Source organism: Thermobia domestica, chromosome 8 (genome assembly GCF_964235325.1).
Source record: "Thermobia domestica chromosome 8, izTheDome1.hap1.1, whole genome shotgun sequence".
NCBI classification, from domain to species: domain Eukaryota; kingdom Metazoa; phylum Arthropoda; class Insecta; order Zygentoma; family Lepismatidae; genus Thermobia; species Thermobia domestica.
In genome coordinates, this window is record NC_137461.1 from 284,574,267 (window position 1) to 284,593,060 (window position 18,794).

Below are 18,794 nucleotides of genomic sequence, written 5' to 3' on the forward strand. Positions count from 1 at the left end.
TGGCATGCAATTGGAAAAATGAGGTTACTGTTGCTTTTAAGAAATAACCAGCCTTTGAAATACATCTGTGACATATTAGATTTTGTTTTAGGGGGTGGAAATCACGAGACACATGATTGTTTAAAACTTCGATCATGCTTGTGAAACCAATTCGGATACCCATGTTCCCTATCTCCGTACTATGACCGACGAGTCGCCATTTTGTACTTGCTCCCGGTCTTTACATTGCCTAAAATAATATTTGTATACGCCTTTGTAGTGGCCGAAAGTTATTTGTATATGTAAAATTCAGTTGTGGAAGTGTGTGACTTAGTGTGAGTAGTTATGAGTGTAAGGAATGACCATCTGGTAAGTAGGCAAAATAAATTACAAGTAAGTTGGGAAGTCAAATGTGTGTGTGAATTATTGTATGATGTGTATATATTCCAAATAAGAAGCAGAAACAGTAATGTAAAGTCATATAAGAACACTTTTCCACATATATTCATGAACTGTTCGATATGGTTGTCGATTCTGTCGGCATAAATACATAAACATGGCAAGATCTGCGTTACGCAGTTTAACACCATCATGACTAAATAGTTTTTTATACATATATCGTCTAGACGGAAGTCTACTATTTTATTATAATTATTAATCATTAACTACTGGTAAAGTTTTAGCATTTAAATTATATTTTGATGGAAGTCCTATATAAATATGAGTTATTTATGCTAGTAGGCTTAGTTACGCCCTATGTATTTTTCTGCTTAACCAATGCTGTTCAAAGAAATAAATTTTGCGTTTTCTGTTATATTTACATATGTGTGCGTAGTTGAACAAAGTTATTCTAGTTCGAGAATATTTAGAAGCAATCATTGCGCAAACAAGAGGGTACTAAACGCTTTCGGCTTCCTTTGTTTGTGTAGACAGCTGCGCAATGTTATGTCGTCTTCGCCATTAAATGAGTGACGGTCTGGGTACAAAGTTGTAGGAGTGTGTAATTAAAGGTTAAATTAAAATTATTATTTATTCAAATTTTAATACTATTTTATATACGTAGAAGAGAGTTTGTTGTAAATATATGTAGCAGAATTAATGATGACTGGTAGGATAGTAACAAGCGTTCACATAGTACGTTTCAAATATCGAAGTGGAACGTTAGATACAAAACCAGAAAGTAATTAAGCTGTTTTACCTACGAAATTTGCTTTTTTAATACTAGATCTGGAGTATGCATAAGATTTATATAGGATTTCTTCAGTCAGGACAAGATATAGTGCAAGGGAATATTCATTATCACCGTTATATGACTTGTACTGCAGTACTCTATTTTACATTGTAAACTTGGTTTTTTTATTTATTTTGAATGAAATATGTTCTATATTCAGAGGTCTTAAGGTCTGTTGTGTAGGCCTACTTTTCAAATCAGTCAGCTCCACAGCAATTCTCAAATTAGTGCAGGCTTACCGTACTTTACCTAGGTATCTATATTTTGGTTAAACACCACTAGCGTATACAAAGATTGCTCTGATGGGAAGATGATGAAAAGTATTTTGTTTTATTTGTAGTAGTAGTAGTAGTTACCATGAGTATAGAGGCAGTGATTTCAAATTTTCAGTAATTCCGTAAGTCACTGGAAAAAGATGCTTGATCAGAGGGAAGCACCAGATCATTACAAAATCGTCACATTTGTATGCAGTTTAGATATTCTTTAACGGGGGAGGCGAATGAATTCTAATTAAAGAATTACAGGTCTGGACATTAGGGCGAATGTAGTAATTGGTACCTGCCTAGAACTATACACGTACCACTTACGGACAGTTTTTGGACAGTCTTTCTTTTCTTGGTAACCAGCTGATGGATGTCAATAAGCATTCATACTCATACAATACTAGGCAGAATTGTAATATGTATGTTATCCAGCAGAACTATGCAAATTTTAGCAAAACTGTATATGTGAATTGTATACAATTATATAACAAATTACCTACAAAGTATAAGGACATTAACGAAAAACGGATATTCAGAAATACTCTGTTGTTAGAAAAAAGCTTTTACTCTGTGGAAACTTATATTACTGATAACATATAGAGAATGTAAACCATATGAAACAACTGTAATGCTTAATTGGGGATTATCCTCATATTGTAAGCTATGAACAGGCAAGTAAATATGAATATGAAAACGTATTGTCTTCTCCAGTGAGGAACATGTTGACAATGACAGCAGTTTGCACTCGCAGTTTTTTTTTTTTTTTTTCGCGTACAGGTTTAGTTCAGACCAGCTACTAAGATACTTTCATAGATGTTTTTCTTTCTTGAAATAAATTTACTCTTTAACTGGATGCAAATGAAATACATTGTAATAACTATTTATGTAAATAATGTTGCTTCCAGTATAGAAATTATACTTCTTACCAATATTTCAAATACATCGGTTAAACATTTGAAATATTGGAGGGAAATATTAATTAGGCCTATGTATTGGAAGAAACATGCATTTAGGTAAATAGTTAGTTGATTAGCTTTGATTAATTTGTAATACTATAAACTGAACACTAAGGTTAAAACGTACGCAAGTGGTTCCCAATAATTGTTTCTTATAACTTGAATAACTTAATGACCTATTCTCTTCATATAGAACATTCGTAGTGCTCTTTTGGTTTAGGTTAAATTACGGAAGTGTTCTTTTATATTAAATGGATAGAAAGGGAAGATTCTAGAACACAACCCTCCCTCCCATATATGTTAGTAGCTAGATTGGTTCCTTTCTGTACCAAAGTGTAATATTCACATAGTATTGCAGAGCGAGCATTAGCGAATGAAGGCGGGTTAGAGGTCTGAAGGGCAAGTTGTTTTCTGTCTTTATTACAGCTAAATGGGAAGGGGGCCTTTGTTCTAGAACCTTGCCGGAAGAAATATCCATTGCAATTAATGATGTTACTAAAAAAAGTTCTTAAAACCAGAAGTATCTCGACTATTGCTAGTCAGGCAACTTAGCTTTGCTTTAAATGTGTTATAATTGCGTACTGTAAAGTAAACGTAGTAAGCCTGCACTTTAGCATCATTAATTAAAATTGGTGATTTCCTTGTTGCTATATATTGGAACACACTATAATGAAACTCGCGAATCTAGTCCTAGCCTAAGTTAACAACTTTTCATAAAGAAGCAGATGTTGCCAGTGCTCAAAATTAAAAATTAAGTCCCCGGTCGTCGTGTTCGAATAGAAGGCACTACATATTAGTAACGTTATCCACGATTTATGTCGAACGTGGTCAGCCGTGGCTTTTCTGCAGAGGTATCCAAAAACTGACGACGCTAGAGGTGGGGAGACAAGTGGTCGCGCACCCTCCTGTGGGACCGTGCGCCCCCGTCTGCACGTCAGTAATATAAAACTATTATATTCGATGTACAAAAAATAACTGCTCCCCCGAAAAAGGCTGTGCCATTCCACTTCTCTTCTTCGATATATTATAGCTAGCGTCATTACTGCTAAAAACATTAGCAGAATGCAAGGTGAGAGACAGATTTTTTCAACAAAAATAACATCTTAACACACTATGTGAAGAGAGGGATGCAAAACGGAATAATGAAGTGCTATTTCATAATATAATTTTAACCAAAAGAACACAATAAAAGTTCATTTTCGGAATAATTTTTTTTTGAAGAAATTGACGCCTCAGGAAGAGCAAGTAGCGCCAGTAACAATTTTGATTTCGAGACATGTTTCGGTGCAATAACAAGTATAACTGGGAATGTTTTTCATAGGATTGTTGTAATTGTCATCAGTAACATACTGAAGTCCCCATTGATCCGACTTGTGCTAAGGCCGTCAGCTTCGGAAAATGGCGAACGGGAGAAGCCTTGATGCGATTTATAACTAATTTCAAAAAAAAAAAAAAGCTCAATTTCAAAGAGAAGAAAATTCCCTGTCAAATAATTTTTATAAAGACTTTTCCCAAGACTCGCCATTTTTAGAAATGAGGATCACTTTCCGGGAAGTTGTATTAAAAATATCTGAGAGTTCTCAGTTTTATTGGAATGTTGAAATACCTTTAGAATTAGTAGCTATAATTCATTTCTGAATGTTTTTATTATAAAAGGTGAATTTCAGGACATTATTGACAGTCAGAAAAATGTTCTTCCCATTTCTAGAAGTACCACAATTACTGAATCATATTTTATGTTTTAGAAAATGAAAGCAGTAATGATTTTTTTAAATGTATTTTTCAAAATATTCGTACAGTCCTGTCGTTAACATAGGGTTGAACCCAAAAGGGGTCACGGCCCCAACTATAACAATGATGTAAGACTGAAATGACGCCAAGATGACATAGCACAAGATTACACCCGAACGAATAGCAACGAAACACTTTGTATTAGACTTAAATTTGGAACATAAAGTTTAGAGTTGCTCCCCTGAGGATAACGCTGGGTCCGCCCTCCTCTAAAAATTGCTGAGTGCGGCCAAGGTTCATTTGAAATAGTTCCACGTTTTTACTTAACAATGCAGGATAACATCGGGTTGATGTGAAACAGGCTTAAGAAAATGCTATTGGGTCATTGAAGTTTATACTATATTTGGAAGGCGGTGAATAATTACTCACAATTAAAATGACAACACGAAGTAGAGAGTTGATGAGCACTTGACGTAAGCCACTGCATATATTATTGATTAATAAGAATGAAATATTTTGGGATGTGAGATCTTGTGATTCAACTTCCTGTTTTAGTTAAAAAGAATAAGCAATTCAAAGATCTGTTCAGGAGCCTGGGAATCAAGGGAAAAGTTTGTTTAGAATAATTTATGGTACTACGTGTTCATGAACCTTCAGTGAAGAATATTAAAAACATGTCAATATAGTATCTAATGTTATTTATATACTGCAATGATGCTACTTGTATTTTCTGACAGCTCGCTGCGCGCATGTGGTGCTCGATGCTATGTTGCCAGCTTTTGCGTCGAGTATTGAAACAAGACAAGTAGAACTAGTGAATTGTTTCATGTTCCATATTAACATTTATTAAATGTAGAATGCTTATTTAAAATCACACTTATGAGAAAGATCAATATTATTGTAAATTACAATGGTACGATATCCAATCATTCCTCCCCCTCATTTTATTTCTATAGGAAACATTAACTTTCACAGGAGAAAATAGACATTTCCTTATAGCTGTAGCGAAATTACTAACATCAATATTGGCCCTTGTTTATAAATACTGAACTTACGTTTATATACCACGCTACGATACATCTCCATTTTGAACTCGTGACATTTCTATTGCAATAACTTTAACAGTTAATATATATAGTAATTAATAAAGACAGAGGAATGTACTTATTTTTATCGTGTGATTGGGGTACTTCCAGAGAAGAATCACTCTCACTTTCGTAGCTGGAAGTAACAAATGTGACTTTCTCCACACACACACACACTGTTCAAGAATCCCATTGTTCGACTTGAACATCAGCCGAGTTTTCCGCAATGACGCTATCAGTTGTTTCTTTTGTAAGTCATTCCACTTCTGCCACTTTAAACTTTTTATTTTCCCTCGCGACTTATCCTTTTACTTGCGCCCGAATATTTTCTATAGGGTTTAAGTGGGCTTGGTAAGGGGAAAGTCTTATGACCTAGTGACCCTTTTCACTTGCTAATTCGTCAATTTTGTACAAAGGGATTTTGGACTTGTATAAGGTTACCAATTCTAGAAGTTATGCCCCTTCTTCATATCAGGCTCTAACTACATAGTGATATTGCGCTTTAGCCAGTCCAAGAACTTAGACTTCCGGGACTGAGTTTTGGAGGCTTGTCGAGCATAACGGAATGGTGTGGGACGTTGTTTATAACAGTGATGGATTTAGGGGATATGTTTTTTAACACCTGAAAATGAGGAGGCAATTTGAGACAAAACCACGAGATGTGCTAGCATAAAGAAAGTTATTCTTGCCGCTTCCCTATTGGTGCGTTCTTTGTACTACGTGCAGTATGGTTGGTCCAGGCTTTTTCTAATGTGTGACCAATATCGCTGTCTAACCAAACCACATTATTATAATCTCATTTCTTCACAGCTCTGAGGTACCGACAGCACCAAGCCACGATATGACTTTCCATCAGCACTGTGCTTTTAGAGAATTTATTAAATTCGAACCCTAGGTCCAAGAGACAGCTTCTAAGCGAGAACTTACTTCCGTGGAACAAGTGACTGGCTTGGAGCTTGCTTAATGTGGGATGCTCCTTGCGCATATAATACGCGTAAAAAATTTTGCGGCGAAGGGCATCCCGCTGGAATGAATTGAGGATTGTGACTTTTTCATAGCAACTGTGTTTTCGTGGAGTTCCCAGCAGTACCTGCGATGGTCCAGATTCTTCGTCCTTTTCTTGTTCTTCATTCTCCTTAAGGTTCTCTTTCCTTATGTTTTCTTTCCCAATTCGCATCACTTTAAGGGCAACCATTGTCCTTTCTGTAACTTGATTCACATCGATAAAAAGGACAACGCTTTTCTCTTCCCACTCAAAGTATTCGCATAGTGAACACACTATTTCGCGAACTTGGCCTCGTAAAGGGACAATTTTTGAATATTCCTTTACAGGCGAGTGGATTCTTCGGCGCTCCCGTCTTCGACGAACAGGATTTACATTTTCTGCCACTTTATCCATTTCAGAGGACACACGCGCACACACACAAGTTACGGAAGAAAGAGTCAGAAATAAATAATGCACTAAAGTATATACGAAACACAAAATTATTCACTGTAAGTAAATCTTAGTTTTATAAAATTAAATGAGACAGAAGAGAACTAAAAGGAATGCTCTCAGTAACAAGCAGGTCCACTGCTCAAGTTGATATTCGCCTAAAACAATATGCATTTGTTCATATTCAAATTGGCAACGTGCGGAAAGGGTGGAATGTTTACCATTGCAGAGTGAGAGAAATAGGCCACTATAATTGGCTGAACGAGCTGTTGCCATAGAAACAATTTTTGCTTGCCTGTTATGACTACGAAAGAAAAAAGGGAAATCCTGTTATGCAGGAAGAAGAAAACAGAGGAAAGCAACTGTTAGAAAGAACAGGTTGTATCAAGTGAGGTGTTTTTTTGCAATGAGGTACATGTTAGTATTTTATTATAAGGAATACAGAAACGAGTTGTGTAGAATTGTATATTTTATGCACGATGTAAAACGGTCAAAGTGCATAGTCGCTCTATAATAGATTTATTACACGAAGAAATGCAAGTAATGTGTTCGTGAAAAATGTAGAAACTAGCAGGGTCGGATCCAGGATTTTCTGAGGGGGGTGCACCATAACTACCAAATAACCAGTCTCATTGAAACTCTTCAAAGTGACATGTGACAATATTCTTTATACCTGACAACGCTGATACAGAACGGTAGAGAGGTGGTATTGTAAAGAAGGTCGCGAGTGATGTGCATAAAAAATTGTTCTCTTCTCGGTTTCTGCTTTCTTCCCTACTTGACAAAGGTTATATTGCTTTGCTTGGTGGATCTTCTTCCTTCAACCTTCAGGAAATCGACTTAAACTATTGCTTTTGCAAAACTTCTCTTTCTTTTAAGCCCCAAACGGAAGCATGACGGCAGAAAGTTTCGGAAAGAGTTGCTATTTTCATTGCTAGCTTCTCATTTTAGATAGTGTATATTTACAACGAAAGAAGGGGGTGCACTTGCACCCTCCTAAATCCGGCCCCGGAAACTAGGGAACTACAAAATCCCTTACCGTTCATAATGATTGTAGGAAGGTATTGCATACAACAGGAAAGATAGCATTCGAGCTACTGTTAAGGAAGACAGCAGGTGCGAGCAGACATGTAAGGAAGAATTTAACACCTCATGAATCGTCTTTTTACTTCAAGAAACTGTGTTAGTTCTGTTGGGGAAGGATGTAGCGAAGAATTCGAGAATGTATCCTAATTACTTCCGAAGTACTTACGTAAGAAAATTTGAAAAGTACATCAACATTTAAAGAAAGGTTCTAGAGAAAGCTTCTGAATGAGAAAATGAAAAGATGACAAAAATGCATCATATTTTGGGCATTTCGTGTTTAGTAGTGGAAAGACAATAGCATAAGGTATGATTAAATTATAGAAGGCCGTTCAAGATAAGATGAAAGTTTGTCGTGGTGGCGAGATGGTTAATCAATGCACGCAAGACTGACCCCCCTTGGACGTATGTGAGGTGAGGCCTGGCGAATAAGCAGTAAGCTGTAGAGGGCGAACGGTGCAGATGGGCAGCTCACGGATTACTGGGAAAGCTACATCTACTTACTTTGCAGAGCGCACTTAAGCCTGTCAGCGATAATGGAAGATGGCAAGCAACTTGGTTTGGACAGCAGTAAAGCCACCGTGCAACCTGTCGCACTACTTCCAGAAGAACGGAGGCGCCTCACACACAAGACACGAGACCAACCTCAGTCGACCCACCCAGCTGGTTCAGTGCATGCCATTCGCTTTGAGTGATGAATCCCCGAACACAATGGAATTTGGCCAGGCGGAATCTGACATACTCTGACAGAATGACACATCCAAGAAAGGTTTATATCAACGCTAGAAAACTACTAACGGTACCTCGTAGATATCAAGTGGTAGTGGATCGTCACCCTGGATGTAGGGTGGCTGTACCTGGACGACACCAATAGGGCACGGCCATTTTCTACCGAACCAAGGTCAGTAGGTATGCCAATGTAAGAGCTTTCTATGGCGATTTCATGGTGATAACCTGGTACTGCAGTGGAGGTGCACTGTCGACGCGGGTGCTATTCAAAGGTCAAAGCTGCTTATATCAGGAAACCTGTTGTTATGAACTATCTGACCCACATCCCTCGACAGTACAGCCAGGAGAGCAGAAGTGTCTCCATCCATATGAATAAGGCTTGCAGCCACACTGTCATCTCTTCACTGGCCTACTCCACACAGAAAGAGGCCGAGTTGGGTATCAGGAAAATGTTATTCTCATGTGTTCCTGTGAAGTCTCCGGACCCATGACTCATGGATTTCTGTGGCTTTTGACTCTTAAAGCAGGGCGTTGCTCGTTTCCATCCACGTATCATTGAAGGTCTTTGGAAAGTCTTCAACGCGACGTAGTAGGCTGTTCCACTCCATGTTAACCGACGAAGTCTCTTTCAGTGGAGACAGGTGCAGAGCGATCGTCCGAGCTCGTGGGTCCACATCGAGCACAATCGATGTTGGAGGAAGGGCATCTCGATCTCGAACAACCTTCTGTGTATGTATAAATTATGCTATAATATTATTTGCATTGGATAAAATTTGCAGCTTGAGGAAAGTGGTGATTTTCAATTTATAGTGAATGAACTTCAGATATCCTTGAAAATAAAATTACTTACAGAACACTGCGAAGATTGAGAGTAAATGATCCCACAGTTATAACGAACGTGCTTTTCAAAGATACTGAAACTATAATAATATAACTAGATTTTCATTACCGGGAAAGAGAGCCATTAAAGGGTAATGTAAAGCCAGTTGTAAATTGCTTATACTTTTCATTTGTAGCAGCTAGGTAAATCATAGAGTATTAGGCTCCAATGGCCGCATTCCAAAATGTTTAAACCTCATTATATAATAAAAAATGCAATGATTAACATAAAACACTTTTACCATCATCTCTATACTTCGACTAAATTCGTATTCCTATTTTAATCGAGAGATTTTTTCACTGCCTTCTAAATGTAGTACAAACGTCACTGACCCAATAGTACTTCCTTAACCTTGCTGCAAACTTCTCAAGTCGGAAGTCGATCTCGACTTTTCTTGCGATTAGCAATTAATACTTGAAAAAAAAAAAAAAAAAAAAAAAAGTGAAGTAGAATTATTTTGTATGATCCATGACCGTACTCAGGAAATTTTTAAGAGGGCGAAGCTAGTGCCGTCTTTAGGTTAGATCCGTGGGGGGCATACGTGATTTTTAGTTTATTATTTTAGTTGAACGTTCTCCAATTGTCAGAGCTTGAATATTATTTTAGTTGAACGTTCTCCAATTGTCAGAGCTTGAAAAATCACTCACCTGCTCGACAGTGGGGAGTACTTTTTTATATTTGGCGAGTAAAGTGCGAACAATCAAAAACGTGTTTTATTTCACAAAACAAATATATATAATATTGCAGTGCACCACCATCGTGAACGATCTTTTTTTATTCGACTCTCACGGTCAGATTCTGCACATCGCTAAGTAGTTTTGTCAGTTTTGTTATTGCTTATTGCATCCCACCAAAAGAATGGCGTTAGCACTGGAGGAGTTTGGTTTCAGCGCAGACGTGGTTTAATCTGTGTTTCATATTCGAAACGAAAATCTTGCCGGCAGATGAATACTTGCCCATCCACAGTAAACAAAATGAAAAAAATGTATTAATATGTTTACTGTTGTCGCAAGGTAATTTTTGTTTATTTGTATACACACTGTGACTGCAAAACGGTATGGCTAGTAGATTTTTTGGCTGGCTAGTACTTGCTAGAAAGATTTTTCAAGCCCTGCCAGTTGTGCTTGACTGCTAAAGGAGTCTGTGATAATGAGATAGACGATAATGGCGGAATGAAGAAAGTGGGAGTAAACGGGGTAATCCAGATAAAACTTATACACACGATGTTTTCCCACCGCAAAGCCCAGTTAGCGGGATCGGGAGTTGAACCAGACTCCACGCACAGAGGGGAACGCTCTACAACCGAGCCACCACGCTCCACTTTGAACATTGTGTGTTTAAATAAGGGATACTGGATGTATCGTTGCGATGTTAATTTGGGTGTGATCATCAATACTGTGTTGTCATCTTCGAGCTAAGTTACTGTTTTTTGAAATCATTGTTTGAGTGAGAATCATGACCCCTTGAGTCATTTTGAAAACACCGCTTATATAACGACAGAACTGTATAAATGTTTTGAAGAACGAAATAAATCGCATTCGCTTTTGTCTTTAAGTGACAAAATGCAATATAGTTAGTTCGAGAGAGAGAAAGGAGGAGGGAAGAGAATATTTACTCTGTCGTCAAGAAATATCCTAAACCTCACCTTTCATAATATAAACGTCATTTGAAGATGGGTAATGGCCACTAATCCTAAAAGAATGTGGGTCCTGGAAAAAATATAAAAGCTCTGTTCGATAGGGAATTTTGGGCTCCCTAAATTGATCCAGTTAATTTTCTCCCTAAAGTTAGAAGTTTCTGAAAAATTAGGCAATAACTAAATGGTCTCCCTTCATCTGCCATTTTTCCAAGATGGCGGTCTCAGCGTAATTTAGATCAATGAGGAATTCCTCTATGGTAATGAGGAAGACGCAACACTTCTTCCATAAAGAAAAATTATTAATATTTATATCCACGATCAATACCTAATTCGACTGGCCTATTAAGGTTTTGTAAGATTGTGAGGCAATAAATGAAGGAGAAGGTATACAAATTATAAAGATGGTTGTTCTCCAGGTGGGTTTTTCGAATCCTCTTCCGATGCCCAGTGTCCAAAGACTTACATCATTTCAACACTCGCTGGTACCTTCATCAGTAATCCATACTTTGGTACATATCACTCTCTTAAAATGATTTCTATCTCCAAAGTGGTAATGAGACGTGAATGATCGGAAAACAAATTTTTAAATAAATAGAAATTTCGTATTTGAGTATACCAAAAATTGTTGGTTAACTTTACCCCTTTGTTTTTATTTCTATGGTCAGTTATGTATAGAGTGAGAGAACACAAAGTTGTTTGATTTTAAAGAACGAAGAACGACTCCATAGAACGTTCTTTAACAATTAAAAAATAGTAACTTAATAGTTGTGTATTGAGAATGCAAGTGCAATTTCTCTTGTTAATTCTCGAATAGTTTTTTCTTTGTTAAAATCTTAGAACATGATATAATTTTGAATATTAATTGTATGAATACACTTTCAACCGTTGTTTTCTTTTTTCTTTTCAGATAATGTAAAGAGGACATTTATGACGGTCATTTCACATCGTAGTTGTAAAACTTACCATTTATGTTGCTGCTGTGGCTGAAGTAAACACAATATGACGATAGCCACAAGAGGAGGTCAGGGGGTTCCCGTTGACCCTCCAGATGGACAGGGTACTACACAAAATACTAACCAGGTTGGTAGTAATTTCATTCTTAATTTACATGCAACTATAGTTTAATGAGTTTACTTCCGAATTGCCAGAACCAGTAGCAATTTACTACTATGAAGTTAGTATACTATTTCTGAACTTTTCTTTTTAGTTTTATGCGTATTGTTGACATGAAATAGCTGCTTGTGATTTTATTTATGGTTTTATAGCTGGTGAGGACATATTTATGATACTCATGGTCCTTAGTTCGATTTGCAGAGCACAGAACCATTGAGAGCTAGTTGGGGAGCTACTGAATTAAGATGTGGCGAACTTCAGTTGAGAAAGCCAGAAAAAGGGATTGTAGTTGACCAGACGTATCATTATCAATAAAAGAAAAAGTTTATATCTTAACGGCTGTCATCTAACGGCGAGATATATATAATTTCTCCTACCTTTGCTACAATACTAGAAAATGGGATTGGATACATACCGCTACCGTTAAAGTCATTGTTACCCGTGAATATGTCAATGGAGATTTACTCCCCTCAACTCAGAATCGGTCTAGCTGTCTATTGTAAAGAACAGAATTCAAAATTTTGCTTTCGTTCAAGAATTGTGTGGACTAACGGACAGACGTAAGTCGCTTTTTACCCGTATCAATGTTAACTGATTGGCTTCATTAACAACTCAGCTGAAATAATCGCTCTAGCTATGTATTGCGAAAAAGGATTCAAAAATTCGCTTCCGTTCAAGATATCGTGCGGAGTAACGGACATAGAACATTAAGTTTCAATTACAAGTTCCATTTTCATGATAGTAATAAAAGTACTTCCAAATTACCTATATAATCATTATAATGTGTATTTAACGTATAATCTGACGTTAAATAGAATAGTTGGTTTACTTCTACAGGATGTCGGTCGGTCACGAAAAAGCACGAAATCAGAAAACGGTCATGAAAGTCACGAAATTTAGCTTTTGGGTCACGATTTTTTTTTTTTTTTTTTTTTTTTTTTCAAATGTAACTGCAGATTGGAAAATTTTGTTCTATAAAACGTCAAAATTCACCACCAAAATTGTCTATAGTCGGCTTTAGTCGTTACCAAATCATAAGCAAAATATGTTTCTGTCGCATGGATGAAAATTCGGCCTAATTCGCACCCAAATTCACTCTTGAAAATGTTAGGAAATTTTATAATTCGGTAAAGAAAAGATCACAAAAATGTCATGAAATTTCATTTTTGGAATTTTAGCAGATACCCTGTTGTATTATAAATTTGCGTTACGATATTTAACTGTATCATTGTAACTATGGAGGATAGGAGCTAGATTTGAAGACTAAATTGTGGCGTGGTAAGCGGGTTTGGATTCTCCGCAGCCAACTAATTACAGTTCTCACAGGTAGCGTCAATAATTTCTGCTAATACCACTCAAACCTAAAAAGACACAAAAGTACAGATGAATCACCTGTCAATACTAGCAATAGGTGTAGGAGCTTAAAGGCAAGTATTTAGTTGCTGGCGATAACACACTCAAAGTATTTCACAATTTCCACTTTATACTATAGTCAAACTAATTAAAGAGATCACAGTTTACCTCAGTTTCTACCAACGTATTAATTGACAACAGTGGGCCGACAGAAGCAATAGTAAGTCTATCTCCAGGAGATTGATGAATACTCAAAAGACAAAATTAACAATCTAAAGTGTGTATACTTAACTGGGGCGAAGAATTAGGCTCCTGTGCGATTCTCATAAGTTGTAGTATGCTTCCAGTTGTTCTTAAAAATCCTGTGATGAAAAGATGGGCCACTTCGAAGTCGTGTAACAAGCAGAAAATCCATCCAAAGTCACCATGCCCTGCCCAGGAATCACGTAGGAAGCTGTCAAGACATCGGTGTGCTCTCTGAAGATAGGATGCTTCCGGATGCCTTCTTGTATTTTCTACTGGTAGAACTCTTCCTTCAGTGGCCGTCTGTGGAAACATGGCGAATGTGATAACAGAGCGACTATTCTCACGAGATGAATATCGTACCAGTGAAATAATTAGACAGTTCAGTCGTGATCCCACACATAATTGCTAAAGATATCCTTATGGTATGTAGAAAAAGGCTTCGGAAACTAAATAACGCAAGACGCGAATTCGACGACAAACAATTTGGTTGAACACGGCTTTCATAGTAAAAATTAGTTTGTCAAAAAATCATGTACACTCCTGTCCAAAATTATTGTCGCATGTCTATAAATATGTTGTTGTAGGAATATAATTTGATAACGAATTTGCCCCGTATTTCTTACATTTTTAGTATGTGTATAATCGGCAAAGACGTATGTGACACATTTCATGTCAAAAGAGCAGTAACTAAGCGAACGAATTTTCTTTGAAAAGTTACTTCTGTTGAAGTCTTTGAAAAGCCAATAGCTTGAAATTAGAAATTATATTAGTAATATGCGCGTAACAGGACTATATACTGGACGAGCGTTACTGGATAATATATTAAGTCCAGCGGTTAAATCTGAGCAAGGCGGAACATAAAAACGTCACATTACGTAATTGTACTTGAAGCGCGGAGTCGCAAGATAACGGCAACAAGACGGCAGTTATTGGTGTCCAATGTGTAAAGTTTTTGACATCGGTTGTACTAGACTTCGACACGAGACCCGAGGAATCGGCACAGTAGTACAGATTGTGTGAAATTGAGTCCATATGAATACATACATAGTTCTAGTGTATGAATTAAGTAATTTAAATCATTGCAGATTACGAAGGAGGATCTGAAACTAAGGTTACAAGGCCGATATTTTTGGCGTTTCGTCTGTTACAGAGGAAGAAGGAGTTTGCGGTAGTTTTAATACATGGAGTTGGCAACTATGCAGAGTTTCAGCCATCCACCACCTATGGCGCTAGTTGAAGATAAACACAAATGGCGACTCGTTTGCTAAACTGGTCTCGAGAGAAAGTCTGCTCAGTTATTCAATTTCTATGGGCCAAACATGTACACTCATGTCCAAAATTATTGTCGTATGTCTATAAATATGTTGTTGTAGGAATATAATTTGATAATGAATTCGCCCGGTATTTCTTGTGTTAGTAAGTGTATAATCGGCCAAGACATGTATGTGGCAAATTTCATGTCAAAAGAGCAGCAAATAAGAACAGTAAAACGGAAATAAAACTTTCTTTTCCATTTAGTAACATTTTGTTTTACTCATTCTAATTTTCGTATTTATAATTCTTTTCCTGTGAAATTTACTAGAAAAATACATTTCTCGATTATACACATAGTATCAATATTAAAGTGTCCTGCAAAATCATTATCAAATTATATTCTTACAAGAAGACAGTTATAGATATGCGACAATAATTTTGGACATGAGTGTCCTGCGACTGAAATTCACCAGCAGCTGGTAGAAGTTTACGGAGAGACTGTAATGTCTCGTCAACATTCCCAGAATGTTATTGAAATTTTCGTTTGGTAAAGAAAACCACCACGCTGTTGAAGCAGTTTCGCTGGGACATCGACCACCGTCTTTACAGCCCGGGCCACGCTCCAAGTGACTTTTACCTTTTCCCGCACTTGAAGCACTTAGAAGATCGTCGTTTCGCTTCAGACAAGAAGAAACACTTCGTGAGAGCGTAAAAGCAGGATTTTTACCAGGAGGGTTGCGACAAGCGCCTCAACCAATATGGAGACAATGTCGAAAAATGACTTAATGTGTATATACTATCTAATGGCTGTATTGGTTGTGTGAAATAATATCTACGCGTTTCACTGCTTGCTTTCTTACCTCACTTTCTGATCATCCCTCGTACAAAATTTCTAGTACCGTTATAAATTTAGTCATGATTGCTTTGACTCATGTCAATGTGACAAACACTTTTTATTCCTTTATAGACGCGTTCCATCTCAATTCAGGCAGGGCATGTACCGGTCAAGTCATGGATTTTGGTAATTATTTTTTTATGAATTCCTTATGGAAAATTAAGAAACCCGTATTTTTTTATTTTCTCGAAAAAAAATCTACTTAGATATTGCTTCCTTAAGTTCATCGTTGGTAATTGCTGAAGACCAGAAAGTAGTGTTCTGTACTATTTTTGACAAAGCATATCTCAGCAACAAATTAACATAAAGAAGTAATTATTTTTTTGTCTAATAGATAATTGCGTAGTTTGCGATGTCAGAAGATTGCTTCCATGTCTTGTATACAGGGTGTCCAAGAATTGTGGCAACTTTAGAAAAAATTTCGAAAATTACACGATTTCGGAATTTTTTCCCCTCTTTTCCGTAACAATATATATATATTTGTTGTTTACAACTTTGAGTAGGCATGGCTAGGTTCTTTAACGCAAAAATACTTTAAAGAGGTTGTGACTTATTTTAGCAGTAACAACAACAAAAAGTTGGCCATTTTCAAAAAGATATAATTTTTCAGTATAAATAAGCTATGTATGTGTTCTAAAGGCTCACCAAGTCTTATGTTCGACCACGCACTAGTTTAGATTTTATGGCTAAAAGTTTCCTTCGAAAAAATTTTGTTCACGAGGCAAGTCGCGGAATATTGAAATTTGACGGAAGATGATGATGCGGTCACCGATAATTCATTTCTGACCTTTGCGAAGTTCGAAGAACATGTGCTGATACATTAGTTACCATGTTTAATCTCGTTCCTTCCTCCTCCTCCTCCTCGAGCTCCTTCGTGGCTAAGCGGTAAGCGTACGCGCCTACGGGGGGAGACCCGGGTTCGATTTCCGGCGGGAGTTTATGCAGTTCGGATTTCACGTTAATCAGTAGGTCCACGTTTTATATAGCCTCGATGCTGAACGGGCGCTAAACTCAAAATCAATCAATAAATCCTCCTCATAATAATAATAATATAGTAATAATTCCAGTAGTAGTAGGAGGAGGTAGAGAGTTCTTATCCCGGTATTCGAACCCAGAAGTTTCCAGATCTACATATTTTCCAATTATCGTTATCTACACCAGTCGAATGCCGGGATGGCACCTTGAAATTAAGTCCTGATGTAATTCTTTCCAACATTTTTCGTAACTCCGTCCTATGCTGAAAGGTCATAAAATAATAATAATAATAATAATAATAATGACGATTATGATTATACTGCGTGGCCAAGTCGGTAACGTGCTCGCTTTCAGTGCGAGCAGTGCCGGGTTCGATTGCCGGGTGCTCAAAAATTTCGGTGTTGACCCTGCATCGTAAGGACAACTGGGGAGCTATCTGAATAGAAAGGTAGCGGACTCTGGTTTGGAAAGCCAGGATATACAACTGTGGGAGCCGAGGGGTGGACCATGTCTCACCCATGCGAAAAGCTGTCTGGCCGGCTTAAGCTCTTCAGGGCTTTGTGCTATGGAGTTATTATTGTTAGTATATTCCTACTGATTCTAATTTTCCACAAACAAGCGGAGGCCACCACTTCTATGCAACATGTTTCAATGGAAAAAATAAATTATACAATATTCCGTGGCCCTTTATTAACAAAAACGGGACATTCCCTAAATAGAGGCCATTACAGAACGGTTGCAAAATCGGGATTTTTTCTAATGTTAGTCATTGGTTTTGACTATAAAGATTGGGAAATTCCCGAAGTCCTAAAGAAAGCACTTCGTCTTGCAAGCGCATTCTCAAGCAGATCATTTCGAGTGTGAATGTTGTGAAGTGCTCTGTGGGTGGTTAGTTTTGGTGCTCATTCACTTCTTATCGTAATTTTTGTAAGGCCTTCGAATGTTAACTGAATACGTTCTTAAGGTTCGCATTTTGAAGAACTTGTGTTTTCGACTATATGGGCTCTTAAAATTTAAACTAAGACTGAAATTTTCATTAATGTACGTAATCGTGAGAACATGTTATAAACATGTACAATGTGGCTAGGACACAGCATGTGCACAAAGTTGTTGACATAGTGCTTTGTAGAATTATAATTTCGGTCTCTTTTGTGCATATGATTGTGTAATTTTCAGTTCTTCGTGGTTGATAGTTTTATCGAGGAAGAGTTTACAGATATCTTGAAAGGAAAAATACTTGGGCGTTCTTGGCCTCTGACACTACGTCATTGCTTAAAAAAATAAAAAGTGATCGTTTCGGTGAAAATATTGGGTGCATTGTGTGGAAGTGACTAAATACCTTGTATACTTTCACAAATATATGTATTTAGACAATCGTTTTTAAGCTGTTAACCGGTCCTATTTTTATCGGAATTCTTCATAATGAGTACGTTTACAGAATACCGTGTAAAGTGTGCGGACTATGCAAAACGGCACAAAAAAGTGATTTATCAACCAAAGTCAAGAAAATTTCGTTCTGTTGGCGACTTAGTGGGAATTGGTTAGTGTAATTCAACGCTGTCATTCTCAACTTCTTATTTCGGATGCTGATACTTTGTGTTCGCAGTGTGTTGAGTATTATCCAAGTGCAAGAGAAGACCTTCCTGAACCATCCACACCAAATATTCAGCCTAGTACTCCCATGGCAATATCACCTGGCACTGATAAGCAGAGGTATGAAGATCCTGCAGCTCCTCACACATTCTTTAAATTTGGCCTCACGAGCAATGGAAATAGACACTAGTCCCCTTGTGCCACCGACAAATCTCAAAAGTCACCAATGAATGTCATATGCGTCAAAAAACATCGTAAACTGTCTCAAGAATTTGAAAAAGTTGTAGCGAAAACAGTAAGTTCAGAGTACGACGTCGACCTTACACCAACTAAAACCACCTCAGTCAGTCCCGT

The 18,794-nt window shown here is 37.3% G+C and overlaps 1 protein-coding gene across 9 annotated transcripts in view; it reads left to right on the plus strand.

Moving 5' to 3' along the window:
* The window catches only part of faf (ubiquitin carboxyl-terminal hydrolase-like faf), a 172,824-nt gene that overhangs the window by 145 nt on the left and 153,885 nt on the right, over positions 1-18,794 (plus strand). For 8 of the 9 annotated variants that reach the window (XM_081769869.1, XM_081769872.1, XM_081769871.1 and 5 more), the window contains exon 2: positions 11,919-12,091. In XM_081769869.1, the coding sequence (XP_081625995.1) occupies positions 12,011-12,091 (81 nt within the window). In that variant the 5' untranslated portion in view covers positions 11,919-12,010. Of the gene's footprint in view, positions 349-11,918; positions 12,092-18,794 lie in introns of all 9 variants that reach the window. The other variant, XM_081769870.1, reaches the window with a different exon arrangement.